General features: G+C 43.7%; 1 protein-coding gene across 4 annotated transcripts in view; it reads left to right on the top strand.

Annotated features, from left to right (window-relative positions):
- The window catches only part of PRKAG2 (protein kinase AMP-activated non-catalytic subunit gamma 2), a 215,363-nt gene that overhangs the window by 75,110 nt on the left and 118,153 nt on the right, over positions 1-22,100 (top strand). For 3 of the 4 annotated variants that reach the window (XM_038128909.1, XM_038128911.1, XM_038128910.1), the window contains exon 3: positions 1,574-1,853. In XM_038128909.1, coding sequence (XP_037984837.1) covers positions 1,574-1,853 — 280 coding nt within the window. Of the gene's footprint in view, positions 1-1,573; positions 1,932-22,100 lie in introns of those variants that run through there. The other variant, XM_038128913.1, reaches the window with a different exon arrangement.

The following is a 22,100-nucleotide window of genomic DNA, read 5'->3' as shown; positions in this document are numbered from 1 at the left end:
TCCATCTCCCAGACAAGGTGTCACTTGCCCTTTGGGTTAGAAACCTTCCCAAAAAGGAGACTGTCATCTCTGCAGGCCTTTCTGCAGTTCCACACATCAGGAGCTGCTCCGGCTCTGTCCCATCCCAAGTGGAAAGAGGAGCTGGTCCAAAGTGTGGGCGCAGGACACAGAAAGGTCTAGAAGAAGGGGGACCCTGGGTTATGGAGGGAGCAGCCATTTAGCCATTATGCTGCTTGTGCATATTTCTACACGGGTTTTGGAGCTGTGAATAAGCATTATTTTGAAAAGAGAGTTATTTGCATGGGTTTGAACTTTGCTGACCATTTTTAGTTGGGTTCATACACACAAGCCCTTCACTGACCCAAAGCAGAGCATATGTGCCTAGGAGGTTTCCTTTCATCTCAGTCATCCTAATGAAAGATGCTATTTTTTCCCTAAAATGATCCCCATGGCAGTAATGCCTTTACCTAACTGGACTCACACACATCAGGAGGCATCTTCACAGGCCTGCTCCATCCCTCCTGGTTGGTGTTGAGTAACTGGGCAGAGAGGTGCAGGCAGGCAGGGGGCTGTGGGCACATCCACCTTGGCCTTGGCTTAAGCATTCCCTGGTGACCTGGAACCCCCTGCTGCCTTCTGCCAGGAACAGAGCCCTTCATTCATGAGAAATGCCCCCAGCTAGAACAGCAGCCTTATACCCACAGAACCACTTTGTGCTTCCAGAAGGAAATAAACTCTCCATATAGCCCAGGCACGTGCAAATCCCACAGAGATTTTGAGTCAGCTTCTGTTAATTGTATGGGAAGGACAATTTAATCTTTTAGTTCCTTTTTTTTGTTTGTTTTTCTGGGTTCTGTTCTCCCCCTCACTGGGTGAGCCTGCACAGTGCAGAGCTGTGCTGTGCACAGATATTTACACTGCTGGAAAGGCAGCACAGGTCCCAAAAGGAATACAGAAATGTCATATCCCAGCTCAGGTAATTAGCAGGAGTGTCATCACTCTAAAATGGCTCCTCTGTTTTTGGGATAGGAGTTGCAATCCCACAGTTGTGGCTGTGGCCAGTGTCGTGGAGGCTTGTCAGGCACTCGGGGACCCGTGTGCTGTGCTGAGTCACATCATGGGATGGAGATTAAAGAACTGTGAGTGGGTGCTTAAATTCACAGGGAAGACTTTGGGGCACTGTGTTTCCTTAACCAGGATCATTCATTGCCTTCAGTAAATTCATTGCCAGTCACCTTTCATTTGTCTGAGGAAGGAAAGGAGGTTTGAGACAGATAAAAGCAGTAGACAAATTCCTGTATTATATGTGTGATAGTCAAATGTATGCACACCTTGAAATGGTTTTGTGAAATTCAGGGTGTCTTTAGGAGCAAGGGGCAGCATGAGGCCAGAGTGGTGGCACACACACACCTGTGTGTCAGTGGAGGCAGGTGTGGGGGAAGGTGAGCTCTGGATAATCCACCACCCCAAAAAACAGGAGTTGGCTCTGTTGAGACAAGTTCAGAGATCCTGGAGGCCTGAACTGAATTAATGGAAAATTTTCTTTTTTTCTTCCTTCTTCTCTCTTCTTCAGGTGGACGAAAGCTACTCAGCTGGCAGTCCTTCAAAAGGCCTTTTCTCAAAGGGGCTCCAGCACCGACCTTCCAGCCCCGTTTCTGCCCCTGTGAGATCCAAGCACAGTCCTGGCTCACCCAAAACAGTGTTCCCCTTCCCCTACCAGGAGTCTCCCCCACGCTCCCCACGCCGAATGAGCTTCAGTGGGATCTTCAGGTCCTCCTCCAAAGAGTCTTCCCCCAATTCTAACCCGTCTACCTCTCCTGGGGGCATCAAGTTTTTCTCCAGATCAAGAAAAAGTAAGAAATTGCTCATGTTATTTCAGGAAGATACACGGTACCTCTGGGCTTGGCCCATTCTTTACCTGCGGTAGTGAAGTAAGTGCAGATGAGGCATGTGCTAATTGTTCATTATCTCTTTCACTGACCATGTCTTGTGGGTTTCTGACGTGCTGGCCTTTAGGTGTGACTTCTGCAGGGCCATGGACACCTCAGGGGCACCCGCACAGGGCTGAGGATGGAAATCACACTCCTATGCTTTGTTTAGAAATCCTCTGTCCATGTTAGCGGGAGTTTTCTGGGTGGTTTCAGTGAGGCTGGTTGGATGTCAGTGTCAAGACTTGGGAACAGCTGGAGATGTTCATGGATGTGTGGTGGAGATGGGCACTGACACGATGCCACTCAGGAGTCAGAGGTTCTGTAGACCCCAAAGGGAATTTCAGCTGTGTTCTTTAATTGCTATTTATTTGCCCTGTTGTAGGAAGGGCAAGCAACCTTTGCTGGATGGAAATAAATTTAATTTGTTTCCAGTCAAACGACCATTAAGGGGATATTTGAGCTCCTCTGCAAGACATTAAAAGGCATAGCAAACCTCCTTGGCTCAAGGCACTTACTATATCCAGCTTTATACTGGGCAAAGATTTTAGCTCTTCAGCAGCCTGGGTGCTATACATGCTGCTAGAACTCAGAAATGAGCAGGATTGAGAACATGCTTCAATTTTAAAACTTTCTTACTGAACAAAGTTTCCCAGTGCTGATCAACAAACCAAACCTGGTCTGCATGAGGGTTTGGTGGTGGTGGGGAAGGAGCAGAGTTATAGGGGAAAGAGAGGAATGATGTGTTGCTGGATTGTGAGACCACGGTGAGTTTTTTGTCTGTAAACAGAAGAAACAATGAAAAATTGTTGGCAAATCTTTTATGATAATGTAGGTACAGCATTGGTCATGCATATACCTGTGTTGGGCTATGTGTTTCCTGCAACGTATTGATAATTTTCAGTGATTTTAAATAGTAGAGAGGGACCTTCTCATTTTTCTTTATGAGAATTTATCTTAAAATTATTTGCTTTAATCAGAACAAGTTATTTCATAATGACTTCTTCTTCCACAAGAACACAGCAATACAAACCCATGCAGGATTTCTCTCTTGGTTTATCAGAAGTGCTGCTGAAGGTTAATTGAAATGGTGTCTTTTCCACTCCTTGCTTCTCTCTAAAACACCATCAGGAGATTGAAAGTAGGAGTCAGTGTTTCTGAAGGGCTCAGGGAAGGCTCTAAACATCTATTCAAGGACATTTGTTCATCCCTGCTTGAAGTTCAAATATGCTTTTTACACTCCCCTATTGTTAAAACTTCACAATAATTAAAATCCATTTAAGCTCTTCTTGCTGGTCCACATAGGTTCAAATATGGCCTTTAAATTTTGGCAGTATTCTGCTGATGGAGGGTGCAGAGAAGGGCTCTCTGCTGCATGAATAGCAGCAATTCAGACTGCAGAGCAAAGCCACCCTGGGACTTCGCAATCAACTTATCTAAGCAGCCAGCACTATTTAAATCCTAGCAAGGTACAACAGAATATTAAATAAAGGAATCTTCCAGGAGTCAGCAAAATCCTTTTGATAAGGTCACACCACTGCCTCAGGAGCAGGCTTGGAATGGGGCCATGCTATATTTGAGCTAACAGAAAATATCCATGACCCTGCTGCTCCGGGAGCCTCGCAGGAATTGCACTGGGCTTGGGTGCTCGCGGTCTTTTGTTCTTAAGGCAAGAGAGACAGCCTCTTGGAAAGGGTGTGCTGATTTTAATTGGTGTTTAAATTGATAACTCTTCTCTTCCCATAGCTTTTTGCAAAACAGAACATTTCTTACCTTGACTGCTTTCCCAGCATTTAGCTCTTACAGTGAGTCTAATGCAGACACCTACCCTTCACTAGCACATTAAAGTAGATTCTATCCAGAATGTGCTAAACAGGGGGCAGCAATGAATTACACTCTTAGAGTTTGCTATATTTAATTAACTTTGATAGGATTTTATTTAACAAAACCCTTTCAGGACTTCTTGGAAAGTATGGGTTAGCATTTCTGCTGTATTGTTATACTTCTGCATTCTGCTACTTTGCAAATAGAGTAACCCCCTGCACTACAGAAGAGTAAGTTAACTGGTTATGTGCTACCCAAAATAAGGTCTCTGTGGTTTGAACAGCATTTCCTGAGAGACAAGACTTCTCAGACACTCCTCAGACCAGATACCTCAGACTTTTGCAGAGTTGCTGTGCTGAAGAGCTCTGAGAAAAGCTAAACCAGCACTTGGCTCCACATTTCCAAAGGTGCTTAAATGCTTCACTGCTCAAAATTGTCACAACCTATGTGATTAAAATCCCATTTTCTCAAACAGCTTGGGATGCCTGTGTTAAAAGTGAATGGGACTCAGGTTGTTTCATCACTTCTCAGACTGTGAGTGCATTGAGATCAGCTGGACTTGCTGTAGTTGCTTGCCTTTACATCACTGCTGGTGCTGGATTAATTGCATTAAAATGAAAATTAATTCTGAAGATCACCAGCAGGTCAAGGGAGGTCATCCTCCCCCTCTGCTTGGCACCAGTGAGACACATCAGCAGTGCTGGGGCCAGCTGTGGGCTCCCCAGTACAAGAAAGATGGGGACATGCTGGTCCAGCAAAGGCCATTGCACTGGAGCTGTGGTGTAGGGGGAGGAAGAAAGAGGAGGAGAAGAATTTTGTGCTGTCTCCAAATTCCTAATGGGGTTAGGACAAGACAGTGCCAGCCCCTCCAGGGATGCCCAGAGAAAGTGCAGGAGACAGGAGGGAAGTGCCAGGAATCTGTAGGAAAAATGTTCTTGGAGGGGCTGGTGTGGCAGCAGGGCTCCAGAGGGGCTGTGAAATTGCTGCCCTGGCAGATTTTAATAAATTGACTGGACTAGGCTCTGAGCACCCCAGTTGAAAGCTGCTTTGAGCAGGGATCAGACCAGAGATCTGCAGATGTCCCTCCCAGCTGTGGCTCTTCTGGGAAATTCTGTGCTGGGGTCTTCTCTTTGGGTTTACAGCAAATCTGTGTTTTATCCAGGCAATCAGCAATTAAAAAAAAAAAAAAAAAAAAGAGCAGATAAAAGTTCACAGGGACCTGGGGTTTGTTTTTGTCCCCCACTCTGTCTGAAAGGAGTCTGTGCTACACTCCTTTCCTGTCATCATGAGCAGTATGTGGGGAAAAGTAGGTGCAGTCCTTGTTTTAAATAACATACCCCATCCTCCCTCCACTTCCTCCTCCCACACATTGTTCAAAACATAGACTAACCTGTTACTCTGCATATTCCTTGTTTTTCTTGGAAGCAACTTCTTCCTAGCTTGTTTTCATTTTAAAGACTATGTGTGGTATTTGCAGCACTTGCTTTCCCATGTAGTTGCTCTTTTCCCAGCTAAATTATTTTGCCTTTTGAATGTACACAGTTTAGGAAGGGCTAGGGTAGGACAGTGGCAAAACAGAAAGTGATTTGCAGATATGAAACTTAAAATATTTTCCACTTCAGTCTGGGAGTTTAAAGGTTTTACTCATCTTCAGTGTTTTATCATTGGTTTTGGCACTATCCAAGAGCTCATCTTTGTGCCCCTTCCCTTTGGTTACCCCAGTTCAGTGTCTGGTCATAACCTCACAGCTCTGATCTGACAAAAGATTTGCCTTGAAAGAAAAAAATACCTTCCCACAACATGTGCTTGGCTGCCAGCCACTTCAGGTGGTTCATAAGTAACAGCAGCAAACTGCTGGTTGGGGCTTCACATTCAGCCTCCCACCTTTGCAAAAAATCCACCTCAGGCCCCTCTGGGAGAGGCTCTGCAGTGACAATTTTGGGTGAGGTGTGTGCTTGACCACTGGTGCAGCCCTTTCCCTTTCAGAAGTTGACTGCAGAAAAATGCAAGACAGCTCTTTGCCTGCTGGGTTTCTGTACAAGTGCTCTGAAATTTAATCATCAAATTTATTTAGTTTTTAATTTCTTTTTTGTCTGAGAATTTCTTTGCAACAGCACTGTTAGACTGACAGATGAGAACTGAATATGGACAGGGGGTGAATTAAGCCTGGCTTTGAGGTGAATATGAATATGAGGCTGTGGTGTGCTACTGAATATGGACAGGGGATGAATTAAGCTTGGCTTTGAGGTGGTGCAGAGGACTTCCTCGTGCTGTTCCCTGTACTGTGAGGCTTGGTAAATGCATTCCCTCAGTGCTGCCCACCCTGCACCTCCCAGATGCTTTCTGCAAGTGGAGATTGGCTCCAGCACCTGGACCCAGAGCTGGCTTCAGCCTGCAACAATCCAGCACTGTGTGTGTGTATCAAAGGACAGGAAAGGTGGTTGTGATTTATTGGGATGCAGTGGAAAATTTTGGACCTGGGTGTGGCATCAAAGCACAGAATAAGAGATTAATACTACCCTGATTTTGGCTGGGATAGTGTTAATTTTCCTTCTAGTGGCTGGTACAGTGCTGTGGTTTGGATTCAGTATGAGAATAACGTTGGTAACTCCCCTGGATTTCTGTGGCCAGGTTTTGGTAGTGGGGGGACTGCAGGAGTGGCTTCTGGAAGCTTCCCTCATGTCCAACAGAGCCAGTGCCAGACGGCTCCAAGAAGAACCCAACTGCTGGACAAGGCTGAGCCCCTCAGCAGCAGTGATAGCACGTCTGGAATAACATAATTAATAATGGGAAAATATCCTGCACAATTGAGGATGTACAGCTCAGCACCAGCAGCAGCAGTGTGGGCACATGAGCAGCCATGGAACATTAAAATAATTACATTTTAATTGGATGTGAGTGCTTTAGTGTGACCTGTAGCTTGCAGTAGGCTTCTACAGAGCTGCCACTGATTTCACAGATTTTCTTCAGGGACAACAGGAGGAGAGGGTGAGTGAAGAGGTGCAAGTTGAAGTTTGAGGGGCTGTGAAAAGTGATTTCAAAATTGGCATGGTGGAACTGCTTCCCAGTTTGTTTTAGGCTGGCTCAAAACTGCAGGAACTGCTCTCATGGGGCACAAGTTGGGACCTGCTGCTCCAAGACATGGTTGAGTCCTGGCTGCAGTGGGCAGGCACTTGCCATGTGTGTCACTTCTGTGAGAGGTGCAATGCCAAGAGAAAGCAGTGACACATCTCAGTAAAGCAAACTGAGGTGATCCAAAGTAAACATAGAAGCATGACCTGCACTGGGAAGAAGCACAATGCAGATGTCACTTTTCTTGCACGAGCTCTCCCTGCACAGCCACAACATGTATAAATAAATAAGAACAGCTTTATTCCACTGAGTGGAAATCAGGGAGCTGCCCCTGCAGAAAGGCTAAAATCAAGTACCCTGAATATTTTATTAGAAGTAGATGTTTGTATGAAATTTTAGTCATTAAAATGTACTTTTTTTGATGGGTCTGAGTGCCTCATTTGAAGGACATCAGAGCATTCTCCAGCGCTGCTTCCCCTCCTGAAACAATTGGTTCAAGTAACAAACAGCAATACTCATGACACATTAATGATGCTGTCAGTTTTACCAGCAAAGGAAATCAATTAAAAGGTTTCCATTGACCTAAAGCTTTGGGTTGTGGTGCATGGGATCAAAAGACAAATTTAGCACAGAATTAAAAGTTCCTTATGAAACACTGAATTGAAAATTACACAGCTTTGAAACACCTTGATGCTGATGGTCAGATTTGGATCACGGTGAAGTTTCACTTGAGAAAGGAAATGCTTTTCAATATAAAGTTTTAGTGTTCTGCTTCCTCTTAATACTTTTTTTATCCTTCTGGTATTCAATACTATTAACTGTGGTGCCTGAAGCAATCCATAAGGAGGACTCCTGGTGCTCCCATAATAATGGTCCAGATGGTATTTTTTTTCTCTTGTGAGAAGCAAGGCAGAATGGTTGTCCAGGTAAATACCTTATTCATTCTAATAATTTATTTTCTGGTAGAACATCTCATGGTTAGATGATGCCCTCTGTGAGAGAAGCCTGTGACTGTACTAATTTTTACCCATAGATGGAGCAAGTAGCTCTCATTTGCAGTAACCCAGGGAAGGAACTGGGGAAACCCTGCCACACTGCTGCAACAGTGTGCTCTGATGCCTCAAAGGCCTCAGTATTGGAGCTGATCTCTGCTAAATTTTTTCTTCAAGCATGAGACTGAAGTTCATTCTCTCCCAAGATTTTACTCCATGTTTGTGGTATTTGGGTGGCAGCTTGCAGAGAAGTGAGTTTGGCCCAGGACAGGCTGTTGGGGAGGGTTCACTGCTGGGCACAGACATTTCACCTTCCCTTTTCTCAAGCTGTTTCCCACCATTACTCTTCAGCAATGTTTTCCTGCAGAATGGCACCATGCAATGGGTGTCCTTCCTCATGCCAGCTGCTGCAATCTACATTTGGAATTTTTTTTGCTGGATCTATGGAAACAGGACAACCCCCGACGAGGGGGAGAGAATGATGCATCTGACTCCAGCTTATCAGAAGGCTAATTAATGACTTTATTATACTATATTATTCTATATTGTACTACACTATATTATATTACATTTAAACTGAATCTGCCAAGCACTCAACTCTGCACACAATAGCACAGAATCCTGTGACTGTCACCCAACAGTCCCTACACACACACACACACACACACACACACACACACACTTGGCCCTGATAGGCCAAGGAAACAAAACACCATCACTTTGGGTAAACAATTTTATATATTGCATTCTGCTTTTGCACAAACACAGGCACAGCAAATGATAAGAATTGGTTTTCCTTTCTCTGAGGTTCAGAGAATGTGAATTTTAGAAATATTCTTGGGAAGAATTGTGCCTTGCTTTTCTCTGTGAAGAGAAATGTGGTGACAAAATCAATATATTCCTCCCAGGGCCTTGGAGCCTCCCAGCCTTTGGACCACGGCTGCAGAGACCCATCAATACCAGCCTGAAGCATCAATTCCAGGACCCTGAACACTGAGGCCACTCCATTTCCAGTCCTTCTCCTGGGTTCACAGTGCCCCAACCTTCTAAATGGGCAGGCAGGTGGGATGCAGAGGGAAAGGGCAGGAGGCAGCTTTGATTTGTGGCTGTGACTACTCTGCAGGACAAGGGGGGCAAGGACAGGGCTGCTTGGTCCAGGTCCACCTTGGGGGGATAATGTAGACTCTTCCACAGTCATCCCATAAAACCTGGAAAAGGAGAAAAGCTGTTTTTCTTCCTTTATTCTCCAGTACTGGTGTGCAAGGACATCTGATCATCCTTTTTCAAGCCTGCTTTGCCCTCAGAGGAAGACAAGGGGACCAGCACTGTTCATTTTGGTCTCATCTACGCCAGAAAAATGACTTTTTGCAGACAAAATGTGTCAGCACTGCTGCAGCTAAGCTGGTGCTGCACACATGGCCAAAGACCAGCCACGTTCAGCACCATTTCTCCTGCCAGTTACTGATGTCTGCTGTCAGCAGCAGATGATTTGTCTGGCTAAAACGTGCCTGTGCTGATTGTCCTTAGTTTATTTAGAGATATCTTCTATGTGCTTCCCTTTTCACTTTAGTTTCTCATGGTCAGTCTTGTCTGCATAGGAAGAATACATCCAGTATGCTTCTATATTCCTCCCCTCTCTGTCTAGGCGAGAAGGATTTTTCAGTTTGTCTTCAAATTTCTAATGATTTATATGCAGTCATAAAAAAAAAAAAAAAAAAAATCCTATCCTTAACTTTTATCTGTAGGGTATGGGTCAGACCTGGGACTGCATTCATTCCCATTTTTCATCTCTTTCCTGGGTTTTCAGCTGTGGAACACGCTGCAAATAATCAAACTTTTTAATAATAACCAAATTATTATTATTATGTATGGACAAGGCCTTAGTTTTATATTTGCTCTTTTAGAGACTGCTGCTGGCATGAAGGGGAAATAGAAACTGCAGTTTGAACGTCTCCAAAGGCTGATGAACTGCTGCTCTTCTTTGTGTCTGCTGATAAAAGTTGTCTGAAGGGCACTGCTGATGTGCAGGTGACTTTTCCACACAGGCAGCAATGTAAGCAAGAGTAAAGCTATAAGAGAGCTTTGCTGTCTTGAGCTGTCTAATCACAGGAAATCATTTGGAAATCAACTGTGGGGGGAATGTTTGTGGTCGCGGGCTGTTTATATTTAGCTATCTGTATTTTACAAATCTGAGAATATATATAGGAGCAGACCTTCAATTATATTTATGAGCCCATTTTCCATTCTGATCAATCATTTCAGAATTTGGTGCTTAAGCAAGAATTTGTTTATAAGTTCTGGAGAAATTCTATTTATTTTAGTAGGTTTGTTCACACATTTAAAAGTGCATTGCTTTTCCTGATATTAAGTGAATGCTTGTCCTAATTCCACTGAAAAAACATTTTTGTTATGTGCTTGGAGTCTGGAGGAGTAATAATGACTCAAGGTATCAGATCCAAGTTTTACAGATATCATGGGTTATCAGCATCTTAGATAAAGTGCTCGGAATATGCCTCAAAAATGGGCTGAATAAACCTGATAAATGTTGACTGAATTAGTTTTCTGATCTGGAAAAATATGTAATGAAAGAACCTGATCACAGGGCAGAAAAATGCATGGATTGAGGAATACAGTGTGTGTAGTAGAGTGGGTAAAATGCAGTTAAATCCCAGGCTCAGGCCAGCTCTTATGTAGCCCTTCTTGGGTCAGTGGGAGTTATGACTGAGCTTGGTCTGACTTTAAGAGTAAAATAAGCCCCATAAAAATGATGGTAAATTGTTGTGCATCGTGAGAGTCAGTAGGGCAAGGAGCTGATCACGATCATGTCTCAGTTTATGGGCTTTGTAGAAATGAGCCTTGGCTTTTTCAGCCTTGGGGCTGTGAAAGCATCTTGAAGGAGAGCTCTGCTGATAACCAGTGATTTGACTGAGGGGGTTTTATAGACTTCACACAGACTCTGCTACTTGCCTGCAAGGTTTTCTAGATTTGTTTGCTGCTTCCACATGCACATTTTCCCATTGACCATAAAGCCAGCTGAAGGTAACATCCTCATTTATATGGGAAATAACCATGGGCAGGCACTGCTGTGTCCCAGCTGAGCTGCTCTAAACCATCACATGAGCTTCCAGCAGCTGCTTTAGCAACTCCTCACTTGCAGCAGTCACTGGCAGAGTCACAAACTGGGCAAGGAGAACCTGGATCATGGATTTGGATTCACTCAGGGGCTGGAACACCTTCAAGTTGTGTAGTGAACATCTGACAGTGGAGTTGTCATTAGCCCATTTGATCTGTGCAGCAAATTTAGAAGCAGGTTGGTTGTTACTAGGAGAAGGAAATGTGGAAAATCAGAGTAAAAAGTACAAAGCTGTGTGGTGACAGATTTAGGAATTTTTTTTCCCACTACCATAGTAAGTCAAATAAATGTAACTCTGAATTAGGAGATCTAGGAAGAAGTCTTTTATCCTTGTGGTTTGACAGAGGTGAAACTGCTGTGGAAATGGTGTAATTCCAACCTTTGTCACTGATCTATTTCCTGTTCTCCTGAATCTGTGTAGTGCAGCTGAATCTTTCCATGCTGCTTTCTCTTTTACCAAAGTGAGCTCATGTTTCCTTTGTCAAAGCCAAGGAGAGCAGAGATGCCACTTTTTAAAATTAATTAGTTCAGGATTTTCTAGCCCAGTGAGTTAATTGATTTGAGGTTTATTGTGAGTAGAATAATAAACACATCAGCTGGAGAAGGCTAGAAGTCATGTAGTTTAAAATGACAGGCAAAGGCTCCTACTGATGGCAGAAAACAGGTCTTGGGTCTAATTTTTGGACAGTGATCTATGTACAGTTCCCAGGCATCTGAACCTTTCAATAAATTTGATTGATAATCCATCAAAACTCCTGACAAGCTTCCCTGGCACAGTGGGACACACTGAATGAAGGACAACACTGTGCCAAGGACCCAGTTCAGCTTTATAGAAGCATTTTGTTCCTCACAGGCACTCACATGCATGTTAGCCAGAGGCCCATGCTCCCCAAATTTTGCACCATTTTGTGATTTGCCCTCTCCGTGATGCACCAGTGTTGTGTGAAATGGTTTGTGCTGCTGAGTGGGTGTGTGGGGATGCTCCACAAAAAAGTGCAAAGGATGGGGCAGGGAGATGAGGATTCGTGGGGGTACAGTGTGAAGCTGGAGTAAGCAAAAATGTTGTAGTGAATGTGATTTTGAGAGCAATGCCCTGAATAGAAAACTTTCTGAAGGGAAGATTTTAGTCAGTAATCTCTGATTATCCATCTCTGGCAGTAATCTGTAATTGGTGTTCTCACACAGTGCTGCCCCTTTGGTCTGCTTGGGTATTAGAATTTGTTATCCAGCTGAACAGCTAAACCAGTGCATCCACAGGGCATTGCTGAAAGAGCCACGTGGCAGAAATTAACTGATTTGTGACAGTCCTAAAACCAGCCGTGGGGACTGCTAAATGACAAACCTGAAGGCAGCAGAGAGCTTACAAAGGTCCCTGTGCCTGGGGTCTCTGAGATGGATCAGTAGACTCAACCATCCTCCCACAGGGAAGGCTGGTTCTAGAAAGGGCACCAAGTGTTAATGAAATCCAAGTTTTCTTATTTTAGTTTTAAAACAAAACAAAACAAAACACAAGGTTGTGGATTGTTTGGTTTTGATTTGTTGTTGTTTTGGATTTTTTTCTATATAAACTTTCTGTTGTGCCCTTTTCTTTTGCAGTTCACAGAATATTTGAACATTCTTTTGTATCTTAATAAAACCTCTTGTCTTAGATGATGAAAATATTAATGTGTGTAGTTGATATGTGAAACAAGTACACAGAGCCTTTGATGATCAACCATCAAAGCCCCTCAGTTCTTTAGTTAAATTATTTTGAAGCTTGCCTTGGGTTTCCTGTAAGCACACTTTATCTGTTGGCAGCTGTGGTAGGTTTCTTTGTAGTTTGCTTCTTGCAGCATCTCCTGCTGTTTACAGCTCTCTGAGCCCCAAATGTGGGTGAGTGCAGGGCTGGGAGCCCTGTGTGGGTGTGTGACACGGGACTGTGGTGACAAGAGCGTGGGAGCAGCTGTGCCAGGCAGTGCCACGCTGTGCCAGCCCAGACTGCACCTCCCTGGCAGCTCCTACGGCACTGTGAAACCTAAGTGCCCTCCTGTGGGCATCCCACTGCTTCTCCTTCTTGTGTGGAGAGGCTGGCATTGCCTTGCCTGCCTGGAAATCCTTTGGCTTAGGTTTTGAGAGACGAACCTTTGACTATGCTTGCTATTGTTTTATTTTGTTGCTTTTTTTTTTTCCCTTCTAAACCGATTAAAACATCAGGGACTGAAAGCATCCCTCCCTCCAAACTGGAATTTCAGCAGTTGCTCAGGAAATCTACTTCTCCTCTCCTCATCCCAGGAGAGTTTGACGTTGCCCTCAGGTCAGGACATGATACTCCATATCAAGGTAGACATTTAATTGTGTTGATAAATGTATGCAATTAAATTTTGGCTGGGGAGCACGTGTGGAGGTAAGCCATTAATCAAATATTCTTCAACAAACACTGTTGTTTGGGAGTGCAGAGCATTTCATTTCAGGGTCACTGTGAATGTATCTGCATCATTGCCTGCCCGAGCTGGGCAGAAGGTCTGGTGTCAGATTTGTTTGCTTAACCTCAGTATAAGGTTTCCACAGCTCTTCATGTTCACAGTCTTTCCATGAAACTGTTTAATGGTGAGAGAACTGCACTTGGCAACCTGAGCCATAGCTCCAACAGGATGAAGCTGTTTGCACTAAAGCCTTTGCTTCAATTCCTCTTTCCCACTGACATGCCCCAGAGCACTGAGCATCCAGAGGCCAAAACTGCCTTTCATCCATGCAAAATAGAGGTGCACATCTGAACTCCACAAAGGTCAAGACTTTCTGGAGGGAAGGTGAAAGAATTTCATGTGAGCTAATGCTTAAAACAGGAGCAAGAGCAGCTACAGGTGGCAAATAGTGCCTGTGGGATTTATTCTGTGTTTACCATCTATATTAGTGCTGCCTTCTTTGTGTGTGGTGGAGAAGGGTGAGTTTGGCCATGTTCAGTGCACCTTGAAGGATTTCTGAAAGACAAGAAGCACCAGTGGCAGCTGAAAGAAGCAGCCAGCTAATAGAAATGGCTTTTGGCAAAGGAGCCCTCAGCAAGGCAGCACCAGCCCAAACTTGTTCAGGAGAGTGAACCTCAAAAATGAAATGAGTGGTTAGCTGGGTTTTTTCATCTTTTAGAAGAAAGTATTGCCTCTTGCAGCAAAGCTGGTTCAAATGTGTTTCTACCTCCATGAAGATCAAATTTTGCTCTGTTATGTGCATTTAAAGACATTGGATTTACTAGCTCTGGCTTTTTCACAGTGACACGGGGGAAAATTTGATTATTGGGCTCTGAACCAGTGGAACAGTTTCCAGATTTGGGTGCCTGAAATTAATAGTAAATCCTTGGTGAGCCATCTAAGTCAGTTGATCTAAGGAAAAAAGCCAAGACCGCCTTAAAACAAAACAAAATGAATCAAAACAAACCAAAATCAAAACAAATGAATCAAAACAAACCAAAATCAAAACAAAAACAAACAAAACCAAAATAAAACCCCCAAACAAACAAATAAACAATCAAAAAAACAACCAAACAAACAAAAAAAACCCCAAAACCCCAAACCCACCAAACCAAACCAAAAAAAGCAGAAACATTTTGGCTAATTTCAGCAGTATTTGCTCATCCCCTCTGTGAAGGTGGTGAACAATAAGCAACAGTTTCCTACATGGGGATCTTAAGTTTTGGGTTTTGTCCTTAAAAGCCAGAGGAAAACCCTTCTGATGCAATCAAAGGCATAAATAGTAAGTAATGAGGAGTATTGCTGATCTGACATCTTGTATGTTTGCTGCTGTTCCCAGAAATCTTTCAAACAAATGGTGGGGATTAGTGCAAACCCTTTTGTACAGCTGTCTAGATTTTGTAGAAAAATAGGTGGATTATCAGCAAATTCTCACTAGTGGCAAGGGAAGACAGGTAGGGAGAGATGTTCTAAATTTAGAGAAATGGTCAAAGCCACAGCTGTGGAGTGACAGATTGGGGCTTTGTTGCAGATGTTAAGAACATTTTTCGTTTTCCCTGTTTGTTGTAGAAACAAAGACCAAAAAAGAACCTGAGATTTAACATTTTTCTCAGTTTCATTGACGTATATAATAAATAGCCATTCCTTTGGGATTTCTTTGTGATGGGCCACAGTCCCTTGAAGTTGGTTTAAGCAAAGAGGACTTATGCTTTGGTATTATCCAGGCCATTGGAGTGAAGAATGTGGAAAAAATACTGGAATATGAGAATGCAAATAAGAAGATTAGCATGTGTTATTTCTGCATGTTAGATGGAACATCTCCATGTAGCAATAGTCACACATTTCCATGCTGTCAGATAAATCCTGAAAGATAAGGCTCTCCTGATTTTTGGGTGATGTGGGGGGTGTGTGGAGCTTCTGTGCAAGGAAGGTGTCACCAGGGGGGTTCTGCCCCATGCTGATTTGTTGCTTTTTCATTTAACCACTGAGTTTAGGGGTGATGAAGAGAGCTGAAATCTCAGATATTTTTTTAAGGAGGAAAGCCCACTAGGCACCCAAGGACAGTGGCTACCTTGGGATTGTCCCCAGCCTCAGAGAGTGGTGCTGGAGGAGCACCTCTGGCTTTTCCAGAGGTGACATTTGGGGTAAGGCTCCTCACTATATGTGGCTGTGCTGGCAGCTGGAGAAGCTGTGGGTGGCTGCAGTCCCTCAGTGACCCAGGATTGGTTGTGCAGCACCCAGGAAGCCACAAGTGAGAGAAAAGGGGATTGAAAACCCTTTGGAACCTGGCCTTAGGTCAGCTCTTGTTCCAACCACGGTTTCTTGGCACGGGTTTCGTTATTAAAGACATGTCACTGCAATTAAATGGCATTTAAGTCAACACTGCTGAGGGCTGGCCAGAAGTCATGCTACTGTTAAAGTCGCCCATCATTTTGGGATGAGCTCTGAGCCAGAGTGTCTGGAGCTTTGTTTGAAGCAGCTGGAAGCCACAGTGGCTGTCACAGGAAGTCCCTACAGCCCCTCTGTTTGGAAAGCTGGGATATGGAGACAGTGAACGTTGTCAGTGGAGGAGGTTACAAAGCAGAACATGTAAAAAAATCTGTGCTGCAGAATGGGAAACTTCTATCCAGTGCAGGCAGCTGCTTCCCTGGAGAGCCCAGCTACAAACTCAGGAAGGAGGAATGCCAACAGAACACAGACCTGCAGCAGTGGTGCCAGGGCTTTGCCATGTTTGGCTCTGGTTTAGTCAAGAGAGACCAGAGAGGATCCAGCTGCCCTGGGCTGGGCTGGGAGCCTCACCTGTGCTTGGAAAAGAGAATTGGAGAGCGTGATTATCAGGACTCACACCATCATTTTCACTCCTTTATTGCATTTTGTATTTAAGAAGAGGTGTGCAGAGGGAGAAGGCTTTTCTTGCGCTCAGGTTCAGTGGGAGCCCCCTGGCACTGCCTCCATGCACTGACTTCTGCATCTTCAAACACATCCACGTGCTCTGATGGTTCCAGCAACATCAGACTGGGGAAGGCAACAGCAAAAGTCATCACCACAAAATGAGCCTGTTGAATCATCTCCACCTTTCTTTCCTTTGCCTATCATTTTGACCATTCCAGTTTTAAAGCTGAGAAGAAGAGATATTTTTCAGGGTTTGTTTCTGCTTCTAGGTTTCCATCAGTTTTGGGTTTTTTTTTTTTGTCAATGTCAAGTTTTTATGAGTAATTTTTTTTTGCCAGTGCTTAAATTTTAAAATCTGGAGTGCTACAACAGGAAAGTGCCTTCTCATGTCTACTACCACTGTAATGAGAAGAAAAAGAGGATTACATTGACTAGATTAACTTCACATGTTCACACAGCTTTGTGCTTGGCATCAGCTGGGCAGAGTTATGAAACTGTGATACCTGTTCATGTTGCATTCAAGCTTTACTTACCATTTTGAGATGATGCAGTCATGATGTGCAGTGTTATAATACATGGATTTTTTGATTATTTTTTTTTTTTGAAGAACTGGAAGAGGAAGGAGGATATGCCCTTTGCTTCAGCATGGCTAAACTGAGTCATTCCCCAGTGCGGAAGGGCTCTGCAGGAATGGGGACCTGATGTTTGGGGTGGCATTGTTGAAAGACCTGCTTGCCTATTGAAATCCTATGACATTATTAGATAAATTTAAAAAGTGACACTAAAGAAAGTATCTGAACAGCACATCATTTCCTTTGGAAAATAACCCTGCAGGGTGCTGAAATCTGCTGCTGTGGGGCAGCAGGATAACTGCATTATTCCTCACTTGGGAACCATGTCAGGGACCAGACTGGAAAAATTGTCTGCAGTGGATGTTTTTTACTTCTCTGTCATCCAGCTGCCAGAAAGAGTTTAGAGCTGTATTTTGTACATGCACTTTGGTCCTGTTTGTGTTTCTGCATGAAGCTCTCCAAAGTCCTTCCAAATTCTTTACCATAAAGGATAATAAAACACTACAGTACTTCATTAAATGGCATCCAGAACTCTTTTCTCCAAATACTAAAGCACAAATCAGATTGGGAGCAGAACAGCAATAAAGGGAAAGACTGGGGAAAATTCACTTCCCTTTGGAGTAGCTGGATTTTTGCCATCCATGAAAACCTGGAATCCATCCACTGTAACAAAAACTTAGCAGGTACTTAATAATGCTCTTTTTTCCCAAGACTCCATGGATACCCAGCAGTAGTGATTTACTGTAAGCTCTCCATGAGAAGCAATGTTAAATCCTGCTGCCTTCTGCTTTGGAGGTCACGGAGAGACAGCTGAGCAAATCTCAGCAGTGGCAAATGCAAGGCATGAAATACTGTCACTGGCAAAGAAGGAGCCGAGTCTTAATCACATAAACAGATTCTCATATACTTTTGCCATGCTGTTTTATAAAGTGTTTATATAACTGAAAAGATTAACCTGGAGGAAAAAAAAGAAAGGCTAGAAAAAAATTTTTTTACAGCTTCTTATTTATGGCTTTACTATGGTTGAGGAATTAGTTTGCATTTTACAAAGCCGAAAAGTGGGGGAGGAGAGAGAAGGAGGGATCTGAATAAGGAGTGATATTTGCACAGATCTCAAAATATTAAAGAAAAGCTAAAATCCCAAGGAGTTACTCCTGTCAAGTGCAGACATGCAGGCAAATCCGAGGCTGGAGCAGGACTCAGTATCCAGGCAACGTCAACATTTTTGTTAAGCTACTGCCAGTGCCACTGACAGCTTTTGCCACTTTATGGTCACATTAAAAAAAGAAAATGCCTGACATCACTGAAATTCTTAGAAATTACTTTCTTGTCCGTCCGGCAGATGCGAGGCTCAGCAGCACACAGCACATGCACATCTTGCAAAAGTTCCAAGGGAAAAATCCTGTGCTGAGTTCATGGCCAGGAACCTGTGTTTCTCTCTAAACCTGGCACTTTGTTTCCTCAAAGTTTCTTGTCCTCTGCCTTGGACACAGATATTTGCTGTGCATTGGGGAAGGAATCATGTTCAACAGAGCCATTTATAAGCAATTTCTTCTCCTTCACTGAAGGCTGCAGGATTAGAGGAGCCCTTTGCTGTGCTAAGGAAGTCTCCAGCTCTTCTTTCCTTGTTCTTTTTGCATGGTGCAAAAGCCAAGGAGGTAAATGAGGTTAAGAATACACTAATAATGCTAATATAGGAGGAGGAGAAGCCCTTGATTTGCAGCCTTAAAGGGGTGAGGTGGGACTGGTGGGTGCAGCCTAGTGGGCTCAGTGCTGTAAAGAAAGGGCACTGGTTTGCCACATCCTTAGAGAAATGCAAGTGGCTTCATGCTGGTGTTGTTAACACAGTGGACCTTCTCTTGGAGATGAGCAGTTAAAACTGTTGAAGAGCCAGCCTCATTCTTCACCGTGGACCAGCTCAGGGAGCACTGAGCACTCCCCAGGCATGGCTGCAGTTTGCTGTTTCGTGCCCTTGCAGCAGAAAGCAAAACCATCTGTGACATCGGGACATGCCTGGTGACAGCAACCACGGAAAGGTTGTGAGGACGCAGGGAGCCTCTCATGAAGGGGGATACCCCAAAAACCCAGTAAAAACTTGCTGCTGGCATGAAGCTGTGTAGCTCATGAGCAGATCAGGATGAGCTGCACAGGGAGCTGCTGAGCAGCAGAAAGTCCCTTGGGCTCTGCTGGTGCCCCGCGCGGTCCCTCCCATGCCGGATTTGTGCAGGCTGGGATGTGGCAGGTTTGTGCAGGCAGGGAGGGTAAAGGCTGGGACAGCAGCATCCCTCTCTGCTTCCAGTTTCCTCAAAGCTTTGTCCACGAGCCTGAGTGGATCTCCTCCGTGTTTTGGTGAAGTTTCATTAATTAATGTCATTTAAGAGTGTGAATTTTGTAGCAGGTGACCGTAAATAGGGAGGACTGAAGGGTGCAGAGGGAATTTGAAGGGCTGATTTAGGCTGGTGGTGTTGAGGGCTCTGATTCAAAGATCAGCAGGACCTTCCTAGTCAGTGCTGTGCTTGGCACAGCTTGTGTCACATCTTTTAACACGTGCAGGAAAAAAAAGACTCAGAAAATAATTTAAAGACATCTTGAGAAGCTCAGTTTTGTTGGCAGTGAGCCTGGGTTTTGCTACTGAGGCCAGTGGAAGTTTGTTCTCTTGGGTTGAGGGTTGGTGCTCTCCATCCTGCACTTATCCCTCTCTGAGCAATTCCTGAAGACAGGAATTTCTGCTGTTTGCCTTTGAACACATAGGCTTGTAATGGATCTAGGCAGCAAATAAACAGGGAGGAAAGCCAGAAACCTGTGGTCACTCTAAAAATCTACTTCTTCTGCTGTGGGTCTTCATTTTCTCTAAGATTTTTAATTAACTTTCTGGTTAATAGGAGTAGAAAAGGGATTAGTCTAAGCATGAGACTCTTGCAGTGCAGTAACATCTGAAAACAGATTTTCATCTGAAGCTCTCATGAGATGATGTGGGTTTTTCCTGGCTGTGCAGTTACCTGATAGCAGAATTTAGAGTAAAACCAAAGTGTATTAATGCCATACTCAGTCCCATTTCAGTGTTTCTTCTTCCCCTTCTCTGCCCTGAAAATATTTTAATGAGACTGGAAACAACCTACCTGGTTTAAAGGAATATGTGGCTTGGAGCAGTAATTTCTGTTTGTGTCTGTTAGCACAGAGGTTTTAATATTTTTTTTTTGCTCCAGTGACGTGTTTGCAAATAAGCAGAGGGTCAGATTTGCCAGGCTTTATTGCCAGCTGCCAGGTGATGATGGAGTGGGTTTTTTCCACAAATATGTAATAATAACAAAAGTGTTCAGTCTGGAACATGGGTAGGTTTTTACAGGCTGTTTTAGGCAACCTTGACTCTGAGAGTCAGAACTGCACCAGGTGGGAGAAAGCTCCTAGGCCTGTGTTAGAAATGTGCCCCTGAGAACAGAGGCACCTGAGGGAGGGACTAAGGATGCAGGAGCCTTTTGGGGCAGACCAAGAAATTTAAGAGTCTCTGCTGTTGGATATATCCAGAGCTCATAACACTGAGCTTCTGCTTTGTTTCTTGATATGGAATTTAAGGATTAGTGACAGGAGAGCTACTGGGTAGAGTGCTTTCTAGTTTAAGCACTGAAGCCACTGCATGAACCTTGACAAGACCTGGGGACCTGATGGCTCTCTACAACAAATTCTGGTCATCTGTGGTACTATTTTAGATAATTTTCAATTTACTTGACAAGGTACAAATAGTATTGTGATTGGCCCAATGTACTGCTAAGCTAAGTCACACTAAAAGAGATTCCATATTCCAGAAGTCACTCAGTTTGAGGCTCAATGTGTTTTGAGGAAGTGAGCAGGGAAAGATGCTGGCTGCAAATTTAGGTGTCAGCTGGGATGTGCCTGAGCACTGGTCCTCTGATTCATAAGGGGGTCCTAAAAAATAAATGACCAAGGAAATTGTGTAAGGAGTGGCAGTGGTGTTGCCCCTTTCCCACTCTGTCTCTGGCTTTTGAGCAGATCCTCAGGGACACAGCTGACAGCCTTTCCAGTCTCTTCCTTTATCATTAGCTGCTGTGAAAAGTTTCAGACTGTTTTTTCTCCTGCCAGGTATTGTGTGTGCAGACTGGCAGGGTTGGCTTTTCCAGGAATATTTTCTTGCTCCCTTGTAGCTCCCAGGTTTCCAGCCCTTCTGTCATCTCGAGGCATAAAGACTCAAAGCTTTCTCTAGTTCATGTCTGCGTTGGTCCCAACCAACCCACTGAGATTTTTCACACAATCCTAAAAATAACAACTCTGAACTTTACAGTGCTTGGTGTTTTCACTCATACAATGAATGAACAGGGAACTTTTCACCACCCAAGCTGTTCCACACTATCCTTTGAATCGTAGGATTGTGGCTCCCACAGTCACAGCAGCTTTTTTGCTGAATCCTGGAGATCCTTTTTTCCAACTTGCCTGTTACACAAATTGGTAGAATCATCAATAAATGGGAAATGCTTGGGTGGTTTCTAGATCATTGTCAAGAGTAAAACAATCCAGTTTTCCCATAAATGTCCACTGTCTCTTGCTTTGTCCCTTCTGTACCTTTGGAGATTGTTAAGGTGCCTCTGTACCACCTCAAAAAGCTGCACAGTCTGTCTTTCTCACAGTGCTTTCATCTCTCTTTAAAATCAGTAAAATTTCTTTTGTTATCAAAATTGCTCAGTGTGATATGGGTGCAAAAATGTAAAACAAACCCCATTAAAACAAACAACAACAACAACAAAACCTGGAAAAAGAAACCAGAAAGATTTTGTCTTCCAGACCTCATGTGTGTGACAATGTATATTTTCTCCTCTATATTCCCATCTCTTCTGGCATATTTGGAAAATTAATCCTAGGAAACTTCCTCTCTCTATATATCTGTATCTATGTCTATATCTGTCTCTAAGGTGGTAGTGGTTCCTGAAAGGTTTATCTTGGGAAGTTACCAGAGCTGGTTTGCCAGTTGTTCAGTTATTGTGACATTAAAGCATGAAAAGCACTTGGCTTTATTCCTTTGCTTACAACTAATGATGCTTCTGAGTCATTAACTTCTTGGAAAAGTAAAGGTTAAAAATTAAGGCAGATCTTGAGGGTCTTTTTTCTGGATTTGCTTTCTATGGGTTTTTGGTTGGGTTTTTTTTGGTTTTTTGGGGGTTTTTTTGTTTGGTGGTTTGGTTTTTCTGTTTGTTTGCTTGTGGGTTTTTGTTTTGTTTTGTTGTTTTGTTTTGTCA

This window comes from Motacilla alba, chromosome 2 (genome assembly GCF_015832195.1).
Source record: "Motacilla alba alba isolate MOTALB_02 chromosome 2, Motacilla_alba_V1.0_pri, whole genome shotgun sequence".
Classification (NCBI taxonomy): Eukaryota; Metazoa; Chordata; class Aves; order Passeriformes; family Motacillidae; genus Motacilla; species Motacilla alba.
The sequence above is the reverse complement of the archived record's forward strand: the minus strand, read 5'-3'. Positions and strand labels throughout refer to the sequence as shown.